This window comes from Rattus norvegicus, chromosome 5 (assembly GCF_036323735.1).
Source record: "Rattus norvegicus strain BN/NHsdMcwi chromosome 5, GRCr8, whole genome shotgun sequence".
Classification (NCBI taxonomy): domain Eukaryota; kingdom Metazoa; phylum Chordata; class Mammalia; order Rodentia; family Muridae; genus Rattus; species Rattus norvegicus.
The window spans coordinates 78830843-78850309 of record NC_086023.1 but is presented as its reverse complement, the minus strand read 5'-3'; the positions used below and the strand labels follow the sequence as shown (position 1 = coordinate 78850309).

The window sequence follows — 19467 nt, the reverse complement described above, 5'->3', positions numbered from 1 at the left end:
ATCACTGTAAAAAGTATTCATTCACAAAAGGAGAATTTTTAATTTCTTTAACAATCTAGTCTGGTTTCTAATTTGCAAATTCTTCCATTAACATGATGAACTAATATCTAATGATAATTGTACAACACAACAATATCATAACAGCCATGTGCTGAATATCTGCAAAGTGCTGAGATCCCTTATCACAAATCAGTGGTAAGTATGCATGTTAATTAATTTGATTTAACCATTTCATAATATATATATATATATGTATATTTAAAGTGTCATGCTACATAATATTATAAACACATTTATTTAGTGGTAGGGAATAAACGCAAACAAAACCAATAAAAGAGTCCACAGGACTCATTTTGAAGTTACAGTAGTTACAACAATAGGAGAAATTGACTTATCAGAGTAAAACATAGGCTACCCCCACTTTTATACAGAGAAAAGACTACCATTAAAAACACTTTAGAAACAAAACCGATGCGGGAACCAAAGGGAGGGGCAGCTAAAACTCAGGGCCATTCGAAGGGCTGTATGGAAACCTAATATAGTAGAAACTTCTGCAGATGGATAGAATATATGAAAGAAATATAAAGGAATCACCAAATAACAAAGCCCCAAGCAGGAACCTCCAGTGCCGGGAACAAGGCACATCTAGTCAATGTTGGCCAGAGGGGCCCCATGGAATCCCCAAAACCACCTGGGCTACTGCAAGACTATTGGTTGCTTTCCACAGACTGCTGGTGCGGCCCTATTTTGAAGTCACCACCTACATAACTCACTGAACATGAAGCAGTCGAGCTGGTGCCTACCTCGCTCGGGCCTTTACTCCTACGGTTAGTGTTCGTGGAAGTGACCCAGAGAACTACCAGAGGGGAACACTGCCCTGCACAGGGCGCTGGTGCAACAGTGTCACAAAAGTTGTGAAAGTAACCAAGTATCTGATTGTAACTAAAACATACTCTATATGATGGAATCCAAGCTCAACACTGAGACTAGATACCACAGACCCGGGGAAAATCAAAATAGAGAAGGAAAAAATAATCAGAAGACAACAACACCTACTACTTCTACTCACACCTGACTACTGAGCAGGATGCTATTTTTGTGTAACCTTTTGGTAACCAAGACCTCTTTATCCCCATAACTTTCCTTGAAGGAATAGAAATATCTTTTACCCCCTCCTCCCAGAAAACACGCCTAAAGCAAGCATATGCTGTCTAACTGTACTGAGTGACTTGTACTCTAATCTAGAGTTTAAGGCGAGATTTACTGATATTTAAAACTACCAAAGTAAAATGGCCAATGTAGGTTTTTTACTTACCTATAAATAATCTAGCATCAACGTTTGGGTATTTTCCAAGCAGTTTCTTACACACCTCAATGGCTGGATCATCATGATCTTGTACACAAAGGAGTACTTCATACTAATCAAAAGAAGATATTTAACATTAAGAACCCTCGTAGAAGTACACACTGCTAGCATTTCTAGAGTGATCAAAAACTAGATGAAAGGAAAAAAGAGGATTGTGTACATAAAGTTAAGAGCTTAGGGAGGAATCCTAAGGGACCCAGCTGCTTGTGACGAGTGTTGCTTGGGTGGGGACAGCTTCTCCAGGCCAAAGACCTGTCTGCCAGCAGCAGAAAGCGCCTGGAGTGCCTGAGGTTGACACCTGTCGTTCTCTGACAGGCCCTGACCCAGAGACAACCTGCATATCAAGTTTGTTCACAACCTGCACCACTTAACATGCACTCAAAGCTTACAAGATGTGCGGGAGTGCAAAAGGCAACGCTGAAAAGGAGGAAACCCAAGCACACTCCTCCTCCAGAAACTCTGTCCTGGAGCCCCGCTTTGCCTCATGAAAGTGCTACAGACGTAAAGAGAGCCCATAAGGGACAAAGTGTGATTATGTTTCTTTCCTTTTTTTAATTCTATTTTACTGTTTAAAACTTTTTAAATAAAATAACATTTGACCAAACATTTACTACCATGAAAAGCATGCTTCGCTGACCTCACTAAGTATGAGGACATCCAGAATTTCATTTTGCTCAACGCTATGTTTAGTTAGAAAGGCATTTCTGAAAGCTTCAATGGCCCTGCCAAAACCGTCCTTACAGTACCTTCTGAGGTGCTTAAATCACAGGGACTGACTCAAGCCATGGAAAAGCCCATTCTGCTTACTTCTACTGACAAGTACATAAAAGCAAAAAGCAGAAACAAAATACTCATAACGCCTTCAGCATGCATCTTACCTCACCAAAATACTGGCAGAAAAGAAATCTGTGGTTGAACACAAGAGAACCAGGACTGAAGTCAAGAAAGGTTTTGTCAACAAGGTGGGGATTTTATTATTATTTTTTTAAACATCTTTATTTATTATATACATTGTAGCTATCTTCAGACACACCAGAAAAGGGCATCAGATCTCATTACAGATGGTTGTAAGCCACCATGTGGTTGCTGGGATTTGAACTCAGGACCTTTGGAAGAGCAGTCGGTGCTCTTAACCACTGAGCCATCTCTCCAGCCCCGTTATTTTTTTTTTTTTAATTAAAGAAAAAAAGGCTTACTAATAATTAAGCAGATGGTGAAAACGAGGAGCATTTTCTCATGATCCCTACCACTTAGTACTCCATCCAGTATCCGCTTCAGTGAGGACGGATCAAAAGTGCTCCTCAAGAAGGGTTCACCAATCATACAGTCATCTGGCCTCATGAGGCCAGATAAAAGTCTGAGAGAGCAAAGGGTGCCAATCCCACCACACCCATGAAACTTCCCAGAGGGCTGAGCCTACAAGCAGTCCTGATGTCTCAGAACACTTAGTGGAGGAAGACTGTGTCCTTAATAATGGCGATTAGAAAGGCTAAGTAACTTTATAAAGGGCAAAATAACAGCTAGCTTTCTTCCCATCTACTAAGCCACACAGCCAGGCGCTCCCTAGAGAATTCCGTAATGTTTTTACAATAGGTACTGCTCGACAGGTGTGAACGGCAAGGCGGAGGAAAGTGCTTCTGAGCACTAGGACGCTGCAAGACACGGGTGGCTTATTGTGGCTTCCTCCCCAAGCAAGGCAGAACTTTATAAAACTGTTTTTCCAGAGTGATGCCGGTACCAGGAATTAAGCTCAGGTCTTCTGCAAGAGCAGTGTGCTCTCTTAACGAATGAGTTGTCTCTCTAGTTCCATATAAGAGCTCATCTTTACTTCATCACAAGGCTTGCAAGTTTCCAATCGTGATTATACCTTTCAAACTTAATTCCAAGATTACAAACAAAAATGACTTAATAAGCTATGCTGCAAAAAATAAACAAACAAACAAACAAAAAAACAACCTAGTTCACATTATCCAGGAGCAGATACTTAAGACAGGCTTTAAAAAAAAACCGTAGCAAACTGAAGAACCACATTATAATGAGGTATCAGCTCGTGACTGTGGTGGGACGGAACCATTTTATGTCCCTGCGACAGTCAAATTCCTCCAGTTATAAGTGGCTAAACGCTGGGCGTGGTTAAAAGCTCGCCTAGCTAATACACAGAATGACTTTTGGGGTATTTTTTATATTCTAAAAGACTAGTCGTATACATGTTAAAAATACAGTACATACTGAAAATATATTCCTTTACGATATTTTTCGAAAGACTGATTTCCTAAGTCTCCAGGAGATGGAAGAACTCTAGTGAAGCCCTGTAACTGGGCAAGCTGGACTGCAAGCTCGGGAGGGAGAAGGCAGCCCAGCAAATGCAATCACTTTCGCCTGCGCTTTTCAGACTGCGGAAATGTCCAAAGGCGAAAGGCAAGATGGGGGACTACAAATAAACCTCTCCAAATTAAGAATACTTAGTCCTTGGATATTTAAGAACTTAACACTTGAAACTGCAGTACACGGAATGCTACCCTTTGTATTTGAGTAAATTTAGATGCATTAATAACAATTTAAAGTTGTGTGAGAACGTCTCCTCACTGCTTCAGACCTGGAGACATTAGGAAGGCAAACTTCATAGTATAGAGGACAAAATGCCATTCGGAACAGATGGCCAGGGGGGTTCTGGGAGCTGAAGCCAGGAACTCATACATACCAAGCATACACTCTTACTACCAGGCTATGCCCTAAGTCATGAAATGACTTAATTAGCTTTAATATATGAAATAATAATACTGCCTATCAAGCAAAAATACCTCCACCACCACCACTCCCCGCTTCATGGAACCAATACTGGCCTCAAATTCCCTATGTACCAGGGACTGTGGGTTCAGACCTGTCTCTATGCAGCCTGGTGATGGATGGATCCCAGAGTTTCATGCATGCCAGGCATGTGCCCTCCTGGGGTACATTCAACCCTTCAAGTACAAGTATTTTAAGCTACTATTTATAAAGAACTACTTTACACACCAGGTTTTATAGAAATACCGTATTTGAATTACAATAGAATATACATCTTGTAACAAAATGGACTTAGACTTCTAGTCCCTAGTTGCTGGCCCAGGGCGAGTGACAAGTTCATTTGTTAATTCGCTTGTGTAACTTCTGAGAGAAAGGAGGATTTTAAAGAAAATGCCAGGGGTTGGGGATTTAGCTCAGTGGCAGAGCGCTTACCTAGGAAGCGCAAGGCCCTGGGTTCGGTCCCCAGCTCCGAAAAAAAAGAACCAAAAAAAAAAAAAAAAAAAAAGAAAATGCCTTTGAATTCAAAGCTTTAAAGGGCAATTTTGAATATTTGTTTTCTCTACTCAAGAACTAGATGGTTTTGTGCGACATTTACCAACTGTGTTAATGTTTTTAAAATAAAATACTGTCTGAATAAAAGTTCCTTTAGATACAGGAACCAGACAGATTTCTCTGGCTCTCTAGTTCAGAAACTAAACTACACCATGAAAGACTAGACCCTGTCTCTGGCATATCTTTCGTACTAAAGATCAACATGATTTTCTCCACCACCAATGAAAACACACAGGGATGTGATATAAAAAGACCCACAGAACTAGGTCTCCGAGAGGAATCAAAATGTGAGACTACTCTGCACATTAGAGACGTGTGGGACTCTAAGGGCGGGGCTGCACACCAGAGACGCAAGGCCAGGGTGTTTTCACGATCAACGTAAGTATTCCTTCATTCCCCTTGCACTCACTTACAGAACATGGCTGGAAGAAGCTCCAGCTTTGATGTACATAAAGCATCAGGGCCTCTGCCTCATCTGCAGTGTTGAAATTCCCAAGATGAATAAGCAAAACCGTGGGGTAGCCCGTCTCTCTCACGGGCACAGCGAGGCACTTACTTTGGGATAATCCAGTTCAAAGAATGTCTCCAAGTTGTTGATTAGGTTAGGGTCCACCCCCTTCAGTGGTTTCAGAAGAGAGACTCCAGGGAGCTTGCTGTACGGCTGTTTGTCTGTTGCCTTCTTGTTGAGGTGTAACCGGCTAAAACACGAAAACAACACGAGTCATTTCTAGAGGATGTGCTGGTGCGGAGTCAAAAGGAAGCCCACGAGAGCACGGATAGATCCCTAAACAGAGTTGGGTTAAAATCTTAATAAAGGCTTATGCACGAGTCAGGAGAGAAAGGGCGGGCAGAACAAAGCAAGTCACACCCAAAGCATCAGGCTGGGCACCTGAGAGAAGGTGCTTTCGGTCTTTGGATTTTTGTTTTTAAGGTCGGGTCTCATGTAGCCAAGGAGAAGCTTGAACTTCCTGCTGCCTACCACCTTTTAAGTATTAGGATTATAGGCACATCCATGCACAGTTTGTGGGCTCAAATCCACGGCTTCCTATGTGGAAGCTGGGCAAACCCTCTGCCAACTGTGCTACAACACCCCAGGACTAAGATGAGGATTTCCAAAGCGGACATCTTTCTGACAAGGAGACCTGAAGACAACGACAAGACAAACCAAACGGGCTTCCAGGTTAGGCAAGCCGGAAGGAAGCAGAATGGCTGTCCTGGTGCTAGTCAGCACATAGATGCTCCCTGAACATTTATGCTTCACTGCTGTGCTCGCAGAGCTTAGGAACCACAGGGTCACAGCGCAGGCAGGCACTCATAGACTCAAACTGAAGAAATGGAGAGCGGGTCCAGGGGTTGGCTCAGTGGGTGACATGTTCACTGTGCAAGCATGAGGACTTGAATTCAGATCACCTCATGTAAAAAGCTGGGTGTGGGGTGTGTAATCCCAGTGCTGGGATGTGGATACAGTAGCACCAGCAAGCCAGTCTAGTCAACCAGTGAGCTCCAGGCTGGGTGAGGAGAGCCAGTCTCAGTAAAATTGAAACTGATGGGAGAAGATGCCCGGAGTCAACCTCTGGCCTGTGCAGATACAGAGTTATTCTCCCCCCTACCCCCCAATAACACACACGACCCCCTCCAAAAAACCAACGACAGTATTTGCCCACACATGACTGCCCTCCTTCTCAAGCTGCTAAGAAGTAACCACACAGCTATAAAAGTAGGTAAAGCCTTGATATGCGCCATATGTGCAAGAAGGGTATGGAAGTGTGACAAGCACTTTGAGAACGGGGCAGACAGACGACTAATGGCAATAGGCTTGGGCTGGCAGGGTAGAAGAGGGTCGAAGGGAAAAACAAAACCTCAGATTAAAAAAAAAAGAAAGTGTCTTAATGACAGCTCCTCATGAGGGACACCCAGCCAGACGGAGGGCAGAGAATGTGCTGGAGTTTCTTCCTCCCTACTTCTACAACAACAGAGCAGTTCCTGTCTCATCAGCCAGTCTCCGGGCAGCCGGCAGTAACCAGAGGTGGGAGAACTCCTGGATCTTTGAGGAGGAGTCCTGGGGTCCAGGTGTCTCCATGCTTTGACATGCCTGGAATCAGAGGCATCTTACTGCTCTAGCCAGACAGCAGTCCTGCCATGAGTGTGAAAACCACTGAGATCTTCCTCTAGAAGAGCAAAAGCCCATTAGGGTCAGCACATCTGCAGTTCGAAGAACTGTACCACAAACACGGCAAATGTGTCACGTACACATTTGGAAGCACACCAGTAAGGGAACCACGTGCAGACCAGTCAGCTTAGGCTCACTCTGAGGAAAGCAGAGTGCACCTCAGCAAACACCTATTGTTTCACTTATGGCCACAGAAACACCATTGTAGAAGACACTATGTTACTGACAATAGAAAAAATGGAAACCAATGAGTTTAAAGAGTAGAGCTAACTTCTGATCTACAATAGCAAGAGCTAGGAGATGACGACCACCACCCACACGTGGGCTGACCAGCTAGGTGCTTTATTTACTGCTTTGCAAAGAGGAGAAAGAAATAGAAGCAAGTCTTTCAGAAAACTTAAAATGTAACGAGTTGACATTATCATGACACCCAAGCATGGGACCAGCAACTTATTTTTCAGTGTAGTTCATCTGCAATTTCCCATTTCTAACAAAATAGCAGACTAGATGGATGTCTGCAGAAACTCGTCTGATAAAGGGCATCTGAATTGTGGGAGTAAGAGAAAGTCCAGGTAGCCGTTTAGCTGAACTCGTAACATGGTTGAAATCACGAGAAGTAAGTAATGAGGGTCCTATCACTCCCGCCCACCCCATCCAGTCCGCACCTTACCAGGGTCACATATTCTTCCTTATTCCTCCAGAGTACAACACCCAGTGCTCTGTAGCACAGCCTGACCTTGAACTCCTGATCCTCCTGCCTCAACCTTTGACCAGTAGAGAGTATAGGCCCAAGCCATCAATCTGGTCCTTCAAAAGATTTAGAAAAATGGAGTTTTGCCAGGTTGTAGTGGCTCACACCTTTAATCCCGGCCACCATGATCTACAGAGCAAGTTCTAGGACAACCAAAGCTACACACTCACACACACACACACACACACACACACACACACACACACACACACACACACAGAGAGAGAGAGAGAGAGACAGAGACAGAGAGAGACAGAGAGACAGAGACAGAGAGACAGAGAGACAGACGGAGATAGACAGACAGAGAGGAGAGAGTTTTAAACTGACACAGGAATACACACACAGAGAAAACACTTTGTGTAAATAATAAGGAAAAACTCCCCAGTGACTGCAGTCTGAAGCCCAAGCTTGCCTCGGAGCTCCAACTTGATACTATATCCTGTCAATCTGGAAATAAGCCTGCTGTAAGAAGGAAATCTGTTTTGACACCCTTGTGTCTGGAATTCTTGAAAGGCAAAGCAGAACACTCTAGGCCCTGAGAGGAAGTTGGAGACACTACTTATCTTAGATTCACTGATGAGGAATGAGAAGACAAAAGTTTTCCTAGAAAACCTCTTTGTGGTCTTGGGCCTAGGGAAGGAATAAGACACTGTCAAGACATGGACTAGGACTACATGAAAAGAACCAAGCGCAAAGCAGGCTCCTATGTCAGCAGGTATCAGCCTGTGGGGTGTGAAACAACCCTCTCACAGTGGTCACCTCAGACCATCAGAAAACACAGATGTTTATCCATCATTATGGTTCATAACAGTAGCAAAATTACAGCTATGAAGTAGCAACGAAACGATTTTATGTGTGTGGGTGGGGGAGGGGGTCACCAAATATGAGGGGCTGTATTAAAGGTCACAGCGTTAGGAAGGTTGAGAACTGCTGACCTATGCTATTACCAGCTCAAACATCAGACAGAAGACTGCACATAGCAGTGGAAGACAGAACTAGATACTGGATTTGAGGAAACTACCCCAAAATGCATCAGAGAGAATAACTCCCTGCCCAGAACCCACCCAGAGATCACGAAGAGAGTATGGTCAAGATAAAAGGACGAGAAGGTCTAAGGCTAGCCGCTCATCACCGGTCCGTTTTCACTCGCTTCCGTTATTCTCTCTCATGCCCCTTTCTGCCACTAGAGTTCCCCTTTTGCTTTCATACCTTATTACTGTGAGGTCTCAGAAAACCGGAGTGTCCAGAAATGAGCGCAGGCTGGACTACAGAAGGACTTCTGGCGGTTAGATAAAAGCCAGCATTCCTCAGGGACTTGTGAAATGGGCTCCCCATCCCCAAACTTGTGAAATGGGCTCCCCATCCCCAAAAGGGGTCATTTCCTTTGCCTCTGGAGACGGGCCTGCACCAGTGGTTACATTTCAAAGCCCACACTGGCCTCCAGTCCCCTCAGTCTCTGCTCACACTTGTTACACATCTCCAAGGCTGGTCCTTCTCAGCCCAGGCTTCCCATCTTCCAGATTCCCATTTGGTCTCTACATAACAACACAGACCCACCTGCCTCAGACCGACCACTAGCTCCACGATTCTCTGTGCTCAGTGCTCTCTTGCTTCTGGCTATGCACAGTCTGCCTTCTTTCTGTCTGCTCTGGATATCCTCTTATTCATAATAAAAACCTTCCCCCTAACAATGGAGCGATCATCTGGGCAGTCTCTTCACTGCACCCCACATACATTATTTTTACTATTACTATTACTATTATCTTGATTCTGCTTATGCAAGGGGGGAAAAGGCATTTGTTTGAGTCTTGTGAATTTCTCTTAACATGATGATCTCCAGTTGCACCCACTTTCCTGCAAATGTCCCAATTTTTTTATTCTCTAAGGCTGAATAAAATATATACCATATTTTCTTTATCCATTTACCTGCTGATGGCTAGTCAGGCTCTGTAGCTTGCCTCTTGCAAATATACCTCAAAAAACACGAGTTTGTAGGTATCTACTACATGTTGACCTGGATGTCTGCTGGTATCTCCCCAGAAGTGAGACGAATCATATGGTAGTTACTTTAGTTTGAAGAATCCTCAAACTGATAAAAATCCTGTGATTCATTCCTATTGGTCCATCCAGTGCTAAGAAAGTGTCTCAAATCTCTCACGTGAATGTGTTGATTTATAGGCAAATTCAGCCCCCTAATAATGCACTGTATCTGGAAGGCTGTAATTAAGTCAGCAGCAGCAGCAGCAGCAGCAGCAGCAGCAGCAGTGACCTTCTGAACTAAAACATAAAACAGCCTTGCAACTTTTAGATTTGGGCACAAGCTAGAAGTCGAAAGCCCTACTTTCGTTTCCACCTTTTTATTAAGATATCTTGCTTTAAGAATATTGATACACCTCCTTTTTCCTGAGATTTTTTTATATTGATAATGCAGTATTGTTCTCTTCCAGGTTTATGGATAAAAAGAATTGATAGGGGACATATCTGAAATTCCTCACAAAATTAAAACCAAACCACATTGCAGAGCCTTAATAATTTCCTCTGCTACCGTTTCTCTCTGCCTAACCAGTCCTTGGTATTTCTTTCTATGCCAAGGGATCAATATGGAGTACACGCACCCTAGAAGCAATCAATCCCACTTCGGAGAACACTGTTTTGACTTTACAAAGCTCTTTGGTGTGGGGTACTTAAAATATGTTCATTTAATCAAAACCATTCGGACTTATCACTATGCCTAGCATTCTTTTATTGATCAACAGACTCCGAGTACCAGTGTGTGCTGGGTTACCATTTGTACTTAAATACAGACACAGACACGATGAGCAGACACGCTATCTGCTGTCGAAGACTTGTAACTTAAAGGGGGGATTGTACAAATCCCATATAACTCAGACATGTCAACAAAACGACGTCTAAAGCCAGGACGTAGTACCTTTCCCTATCACGTTTACACATACAGAAAGAACTCCTTAGGCTGTGGCCAGTGCGTCAGAAACCAAACCCACAGTTAGATTTTTCAAAACAGTGTGAACAGACCACTTGCTCGGCGTCTCAGTGGTCGGCAGGCAGCATGGACTTGGGTCCTGGAGCTGGTGGCTTGCTTGTTGCTAGGATTCTACATGGAACTGTTTCCTTCCAGGCTGCGTGCTCGAAATCCAGCTCTGCTAAACCACTGTTGCATATGGCCTGTAGCCTTGACCTTTCTCTCACATTGTTCTTTTTTTATTGGTAGCTAATGTAAGGTGACACATAAGTCTACAACTCGCAGAGTTTGCTAACACAGGCAAAACTCCCTGCAGCCTGTACCCAGGTCAGTAAACAACAGCATTACCAGACCCCCTCTGCACGTCCAATCCCCTTTTATATGGGGTTCTCATGTTCTTATGTTAGAGTGAGACTTGCCCACGTTAATGGTTTATTGATCATCTATAGCTCATTCATCCTCATTATAGAATTCCTTCTGAATTCCTTCTATTCCTTATTGTGCACACATTGTCTGTCCACCTGATGTTGATACCTGGTTGCTTTTCGTGTGAGGCTATTACAAAGAGCATGCAGTCCCATCTTTCTTTTGACTTAACAAAGCATCAGAAACCCAAGTCTTCCCTCTGGACTTCCAACTTTTAGACAAAATAAAGAAATGCAAATTGGATTTGCCCTCCCACCGAAGAGCATTTTGACGAAAATCTCAGAAAGGACGGTTACAGATACTAGGTTCAGGACACCAGTGTTCATGAGACACAGGAGCCAAGAAGGAGAACGCCGCCACCCCCCCCCCCCCCCACTACTTCTTTGAGATCACTTCCTGGCCACATGACAGCCCCGAGGCCCAGGCGCAGTATAGCAGACTCCTCTAAATGCAGGGACAGAGCAGAGTTCAGGAAAATACCCAGAACTCAGGGGAGTGAACTCAAAATGTCTCCATCTTGTAAAAAACGGCCAGGCATGAGAAGCCCCGAGAAAACACAATGGGCGGCTAAATCGGGACGCTGAAAGCAGCCTGTGGATGTCCCTGGGACTAGAGCCTGTCCTCCTGGACACTCAAGTTCCTCTTTTCATGGTCTCTGTGCTTCTGAGACACTAGGCTTCCCTTTCTTAGCTCAGGCTTCCCACATGTGCTCCTCACCACAGCGGGGGCAAGAGCTTAGAACAGGTGCTTCTCACCTTGTTCAAATTAGTGCTAGAACAGAGTGCCAGCAAAGTGCACTTGAACCACCATGGAGGGGCTCGAAGGGCCCGGCTTTTGCTAGGTGTGGCCCCCTCCACTGCCCCCACCATTCCCAACTTCTGAAACACAAATTGCACGTTAGCATATCCCATAGCTGGCCTATGCCTCGTTCCTACTGTGAACTTTGCCTCCATTTCACAGGCAAGGTTGAAGAGACAGGCGAGAAATAACCAGGGAAGACCCAAATCAAATGACTGGGATTATGTTTGCTTTAAGTGATAAGAGCAAAGTACAGGGCAGTGGGACGGAAGGCAGGGTGACATACTCTAATTGTCCAGAAGGAGAAAACGCAAAGAAAGGCCGCATGGTTTTAAACGCCAGCAGAAGGGCGCACGGGATTGGAAGAGCGGGAGAAAATGCAGACGGGAGAATCCACAGGGCTCGCCTGACCGTGGAGAGAGAGATCATGTGGATCTGATGACTCAGGGTGGGGCTCCAGGATCTCGTGGTGACTGTCCTAAGATGAGCCCAAGCACACACGAACAAGGTCAGGAAATGAAACGTTCACTATATTAAGGATGCACGTGGTGAACCCTGAGCATTGTGAGCAAGGAGGCATCAGATGCAGCCCAGAAATAGGCAGGATTTTAAAAGCAGATTAAAAAACTAAGTACCTAAAGACAGTGAGATGGCTGGGCAGGAGGAAGGCAATTATTGCCACGCCTGACAGCCCTGGGTTCAAAACCAGGGACTCACACCACACGGAAGAAAGAGAACGGACTCTTGAATGCTGCCCTCTGATCCCAACATGATTACCACGGCATTCCCAAATACATATGGCATTAAGTGAACACTACACGATTAAAAAAAAAAAAAAACCGAAAAACCTTTAACAAAAGGAAAGAAAAGTAAATAAGTGGGAGGTGCCGAATGGCGATAGCCAAACTGTTGAGCCTCCCTAAAACTACAGAATTGAGAGGAAGGGCCCAAAAGAGGATGGAGGGGACTTTCCTGGGGGGTGATTTTGGAATAATATCTGCATATACAGAGTAAAGCAAAAGAGCTAGTCGGAGGGTAAAGGGAAAAAGCCTGACAGGATCCATAACACAAGCCAAGAATTCAAACCATCTGCCAAGGATGTGGTAGGATGGTGAAGACGCAGAAGGTGCAACAGACAGCACTAAATGCGGACACCAACAGCTGCCAGACAGGGACCCGAGACCATGAATGTGAAGTAGTACGCGTCCACATGGCCAGCCACCACCCTCGGCAGGATCCTGAAATCTGAGAAGCTAAAGCCACGGGATGGATCCAGGACAACTGGGCAGACTGATATATGACGCCAGGAGGTGAGCCAAGGCAAAGGGTGAGGGCAAACTGTGGCCTCGGAGGTAAGTGGAAAGGGAAGGAAGCCAACAGAGAGACAGGTGACAGGTGTGGGTCACACCTGTGGATAAACAGCCACCGGGGACCGTTCATCAAAATCGCCCCGGGAGCTAAAAACTTCTGGTGCTGAACCTCCAGGGGCGAGACCCAGGCAACTGAGGTTTCTTAAGTCCCCAAACCCCTCCCTGCATCTCTAACTTGCAAAGCAGAGGACCCTAGGCCTCAGAGACTAGATCACTGTAAGGAGAAAAGGCAGGTGGTGGGAGCTTTCACAAGAGCAGCAGTTACAAGACAGACTAGGCTGAGGGACAGTGCATGTTCGGTGAAAAGGGGAGGAGCATGTTATCAGAAACATCCCCTAGCTGTCACGTGGCCCACTTCAGTTCACTTCCGGGTTATTTTTAGGTTGCCTCTGGCAGTGTACCGCTGAGCCGCAGAAGCCTGAGCCGGTGGCAGGTTGCCAGGGTTTCTAACTCAGAGCACTAGCAGTGTGCCCTTGGGCAAGTTGTTTCTTTATGTGGGCGTAAGTGTCTACCTTGCAGGGTAGTTCCAAAAATACAGGCTGAAAATAAAACATTCGATGATAGCTAGAACCAAATACAACTCAAACAAACAAACAAATGGGGAAAAAAAGAACTTGAAAAGGAGGAGTGTTGACATTCAACGACGTTTTCTGCCACTCGAAACTTCTCTGAATTACCAAGGTTCAGAGAACACTGGACGAGAGAAAAACAGAAATTAAATAGAACCTTCAAACCTGTCTCAGCTGTGTCCCCAAAACACAAGAAGCTCCATCATTATCCCCGGTAGGTGAAGAAGCTAAGAGACACAGGCGGGATAATTTCTGTTCTGTAGCAGATACAATATTCAAAGTAATTCTTCATTAGTATGCAATTCCAAGCTAACCTCACTTTGTAAAGGATATGGGAAGAGACAATATCTAGTCTAGCCCAGCCCCCAGGAGCAGAGTCTATCCACCAGCTTTCTACTCCACTTGAGGTGGGAGCCTTAAGACGCTCTCCATGTCTAGTTTAATACCTGGAAGACTAGCTCTTGCTTGGGGGCAGCATGAATTTTAATTGGGATTTTAATAATATTTTTGATTTTCAGAGACAGGGTTTCTCTGTATAGCCCTGGCTGTCCTGGAACTCATTCTGTAGAACAAGCTGGTCTTGAACTCATAGTTCTGCCTGCCTCTACCTACAGAGTGCTGGGATTAAAGGCGTGCACCACCACTGCCTGGCTTCTTAACAATATTCTTTATTCTAGAAAAGTGTCTCCCCTCTTAACAAATATATCCATTCAATATTCATAAATCAGCTTTTATTACAACATCAAGAACACAGTGAGCACACAGTGAATGACCCTATTATATGGTTAGGCAGTGGTTTCAGTGTCACTCTTTATTGAGCAAACTTAAGCAGGCAACTTGGGGAAGCTATTCAATGTAGTAAATTTTCTATTAAAAAAAAAAGGGTAAACTTTTCAAGAGAAATTATTTCCAAACTAAAGCTTCCAACTAGGAGCTAGTGTCACCCTCAAACAATGACAAAGGCTGGTGAGGTAGGCCACTGTCAGTCAAGTCAAGGCCAGGAAGAGAGCTGTGTATAAACTCTGTGGGCAAGGCTGGCCCTGCTGCCTGAGGGACAGTGAAGCTGGAATAGAGTCCAAACATTATGAGCAATAAGCCATGGGCCAAAGGGAATGAACGAGCGGCCTTTGGAGTCCCACCTTCCGAACTGAACTAGAGTGTGTCTCTTCAGAGATGCAGGTAAAGGAGTGGCAGGAAGAGACACGCAGGACTTCTGCAGGAAGCTCCCTGTGCATTGACTCCACTCCCAACTCTCAGCAACTGAGGGGGAGAGCGTCATCATGTCGGCCTCCCTGTAACGTCCTGGTCTCCGGGAAGTGGGGCTGAGGCTTTCATGGCTTTAACCGGTCCTCTACCCCTTCCCATCTGTCAGGCTTGCTCAGCAACATCTCTGACTTGATGTTTCTCACACTTGCAATTTTGTTTTCTCTCCTAGGCAGGGTAGAAGCCTAGGAGAGAGGGAGCAGCCTTTGGGAGATGGCAGGCTGAGCAACAGAGGCAGGGGAGCAGCAGGGCTCATCCTCTCCGGCGCTGGCTGCTGCCTTTTGCCTCGGCAGTAATCTTAAAACAGGGTGAGGCTCCAGGACTTTGCTTAAGGCTTCCCAGAGTATACAGAGTGCAAGGGCAAAGGTCACCTTGCTTCATAGCTCCATACCATGCTCTTGTTTTGGTTTGTTTTTGTTTTACAAGTTGTGCCGTGTGATTCCAATAAAGCGACTGCTCCAGTGCCAGTGCCAGGAATTTCTTTCTCTCCATGTTCCACATCAAACTGGGGTGACTGTGGGATCAGCTTGCCCATGACAGTTGTCCCGGAAGATCAGCGGTCTCTGTTGCTCTCTGAAGGGCTGCTGCTGTGTTTCTGATCAGTGTGGGTCGGGTTGTGACTCATGTTATTGCCACGGAGCTCTCAGCATGTCACCATGGGCATCTGAATGTGCTTTAGCAGCGGCAGTGGCAGCAGCAGCAGCAGCGCGAGCCTACCTTAGTGCAACTCTAACTTTGCTGACACAAGGTTCCCGTGAGAAAGAGAGATAACCAGGAGTTAGCTAACCATACAGGAAAGCACAAATTGTCTCCACTGGAGAATGGACTCGAATATCACAGAATATAAAAGAGTCGTGTCACTATGGCAAGCCAGCAGGAGATCTCAATAACAGACTCACAAACAAAACTAACCCACCTCGCTAACCCTCTGGTGAGGCTACAATGAACTCTGGTCCACGGAAAGCAGAGAGTGAGGTTTTGATGATAGCAACCAACAAAGGGTGCCCACAGAAGCACCTACCAGATAACGCTAAAACCACACAACATCTGTGAGCACACCATGAAGGCAGAAGCCACCGGAAGTAATGAACCATTCCCTATTTGTACACAATTCCCATTCAAAGCAGACCCCAGCCTTTAAACTGTTCAGTATCTGGAAAACATTGTGGATGGAGAGAGAAAAGGGGACCCCTCTGTGACATTTATATTTGTGAGTCAACCCTGGCTAGCCCTGGGCCCTGCTGCATTCACCAGAGGACAGAACTGAATGTAAAATTATTTTTAAGCAAGACAACTGGTTCCTTAGGAAATGTTTTGAGGAAAATTTTTGACAAACTGATGTAAACAGATTGATATGAACCAGTTCCTATTTCACCTGCAACTGGTTTAGACAGAGTGAGGACAAGATTTCACTTGGTCCAATTTTATTAAAAGTCTATGTCCAATAAATACAGGCCAAATTTTGACCATTTGCCTTAAACCACAATTACCTCCAGAGATAGAAATAATGGCTATATATCATATATGTGTGTATAAAATAATATATAAATATATATATATATAACTTTATATAACTATTATATGAAACCCATGTGTGTTTATGTGTGTACAGCTATTAGAGAAACTGAAAAGATTATACATTCATTAAACAAGTAGTAATTTAATGTTTAGTGGATCCTGAAGACACAGTGGTAAACGAGTTAATATCTGTATCCTCAAAAACTTACAATGTATACAGAAAAGAGAAAAACCACTTTGTTTAAATGAGTAATTCCCCCAAGCCCTAGGATAACATGAGAAGTGACAATCTAAAGTGCTCACAAAACTCAAGTCTAAATTGACTTGAATTAGTATGAAGAAAAAAAAATGTTTTAAAGAGACAAGAGGAAAGGGAGGGGAAAGGGAAGGAAGGAGAGAGAATCCTGGAGACAGATCAGTGCTCCGTCTGAGGAATGCAGTGACAAGTGCTGCTGAAGAGAAGGGGCAGGGTCCTGACTCCACTCCCAGGGAACTGTGTCAAGAGGCTGAGTTTTAACCTGAAAGCATTGGGAGTCACATAAGATCTGAAGCACATGACCCAGGATTTCCAAATGATGACTAGATTACAATGTAAAAAATGAAGCAGAAAGGGAGATACGAACATGAATGGAGTCAACTGTGTGGGAAACAGAGGACAACCATTAAGAGAACCACCCTTGAACAGTAAAGCTGGGTTATAATTTATTTGAGCTCTAGGATCATCACTTTGCTCCAAGCACTAGGGAGCAGAGGCAGGCAGATCTCTTGAGTTCAAGGTTAGCCTGTACTACAGGGTTTTCCAGGACAGCTGGGGACATGGACGGACGGACGGACGGACACACACACACACACACCAGAAAAGAAAAAGACTGTACCACACCAGTTCAATGGAACCCAATGCCTTCTTCTGGCCTTTATGAGCACCAGGGATACACATGGTACACAGACATACATGCAGGCAAAACACTCATTAAAGTAAGCACGCCCATACAAGTTAATAAATAACGCCTTTTAAAAAGCACTATTCCCATGCTGGCCTGTCACTGTCAATCAGTTAACCAAAAAGGAGTATCTAATGCTCATCAGTAGAGCATCCACACAGGGGGAAAGGCAACCATTAGACGGGAGAAGCAAGAATCGAGAAAACAAGCATGGATGGGGGATAGATCAACCATCCAAAAGGATGGCTTCCACATGGCTCCAGGGTAAGAAAACAACTGCTTTCAGACCTTTGTATGTCTTCATTTCCCTTCCCAACTAGGAAACCAAACTCACTCTGACAAAAAGAAAAACAAAATCACCATAAAGACCACTTAGCTCGCACTGACTGCTTGAGACTATAATCACCTGCTATTTTCAGAAAATCAAAAATCTGGGAAATAAGACCCTTCCCAAAAGTATCTGTTATCTAAAATAATACTGTGAAGTGATTGTGCCTCCGTTTGGTATTAAAGTTAAAGAGGGACAAACGTGGGTGGTAGTGAAACCCATCAGTAGAGACAGATTCAAAACATGGGAAACACCTGTTTCCATTTTATAGGCAACTACTCTTTATTGGGGGGAGGGGTGCTTATGGGAATTGTGAGACATGTGTGAAATCAGAACAAATAACTTCACTGAATAAGAGATAGTCAATTGTTATCAAATGTTAGCTCCACTGTTGAAATACAGGCCAAGACTTTTCTCTAAGAAGATACAATAGAACAGATTCAGCAGGGGCCATTGACACATTGTATCTAATATTTTCAAAAAAGCAACTTTCCAAAATGCCTTAGGTTTTTAGTGCAATATTGCTGTTACTCATGCTTCTTTTTTTTGGAGCCGAGGACTGAACCCAGGGCCTTGAACTTTCTAGGCAAACGCTCTACCACTGAGCTAAATCCCCAACCCCTACTCATGCTTCTTTAACAGTTGGGAGCTCACCCTCCTGCTGACCTGACACCCAGTACAAAGCTAAGTGTTTAGGAACCAGGCAACTGCTGGACAAGCAGCTGCAAGCACAGGTTCAGTGAGAGGCACCAACATCTGCTTACGTCTTTGTCTTACTTAAAAGGACAGCAGAGACACAGACAGAACATGTGTTCAGAAAATATATCCTTCTATTAAAGATGACTCTGCATAGCATGTTAGCCAAAATACTATTTCCATAGTTCTTCAACTTTGTTAAATGCTGAGACGCAACTGCAGTTTTACATAAACAGTTAGGAAAGGGCAAGGAAAAACAACAACGAAACAACCTTGTTCTCCACTTGAAAACAATTCCCATCAAACTGGGAAGTAACTTTTTTTTTTTTTTAATGAAACCATACATGCAAAAAAAGTGACAGTGGGACCAGACTGGAGGAAGAAAGAAAGAAAGAAAGGAAGGAAGGAAAAGAAAGAAAGAAAGGATAGACAGATAAATAGCAAACAAACACTCAGAGAGAGAAAGACAAATTTGTCTGCCACTTATTTGCCTTTTAAGTTTCTCCTTTTTCTTTTTCTTTTTTTTTTTTTTTTTTTCGGAGCTGGGGACCGAACCCAGGGCTTTGCGCTTGCTGGGCCTTTTAAGTTTCTGTGAGACAAGGTTATAATATAGCTTAGACTAGCCTTCACTGCAATCCTCCTGCCTCAGCCTTGTTGAGCGCTAACATTACAGGTGTGATCTAAGGAAGCTACTGTGGGTGTTTGATTTGCACATCTCTCTCCATAAATTTTTTTCTCTTGTTTGTTTGATTTTGGTTTTTTGAGACAGGATTTATCTATTATGTAATTCTGGCTGTCTTGGAACTCACTAAGACCAGGCTGGTCTTGAAACCTATTATGAAGACGACACTAGCCTTGAATTCGGAAATCCATCTGCCTGTGTGCTAGCACCCTCAACCCCAGAACATGTTCTTATTTGTATAAAAAGGGTAACATTGAGGCAGGAGATAAG

At 44.3% G+C, this 19467-nt stretch overlaps 1 protein-coding gene across 1 annotated transcript in view; it reads right to left on the bottom strand.

The window, feature by feature from the left end:
- The window catches only part of Ugcg (UDP-glucose ceramide glucosyltransferase), a 32720-nt gene that overhangs the window by 10416 nt on the left and 2837 nt on the right, over positions 1-19467 (bottom strand). The window contains exons 2-3 of the mRNA NM_031795.2: positions 5262-5403; positions 1316-1418 (exon numbers count right to left, since the gene is read on the bottom strand). Of these exons, the coding sequence (NP_113983.1) occupies positions 1316-1418; positions 5262-5403 (245 nt within the window). The remainder of the gene's footprint in view (positions 1-1315; positions 1419-5261; positions 5404-19467) is intronic.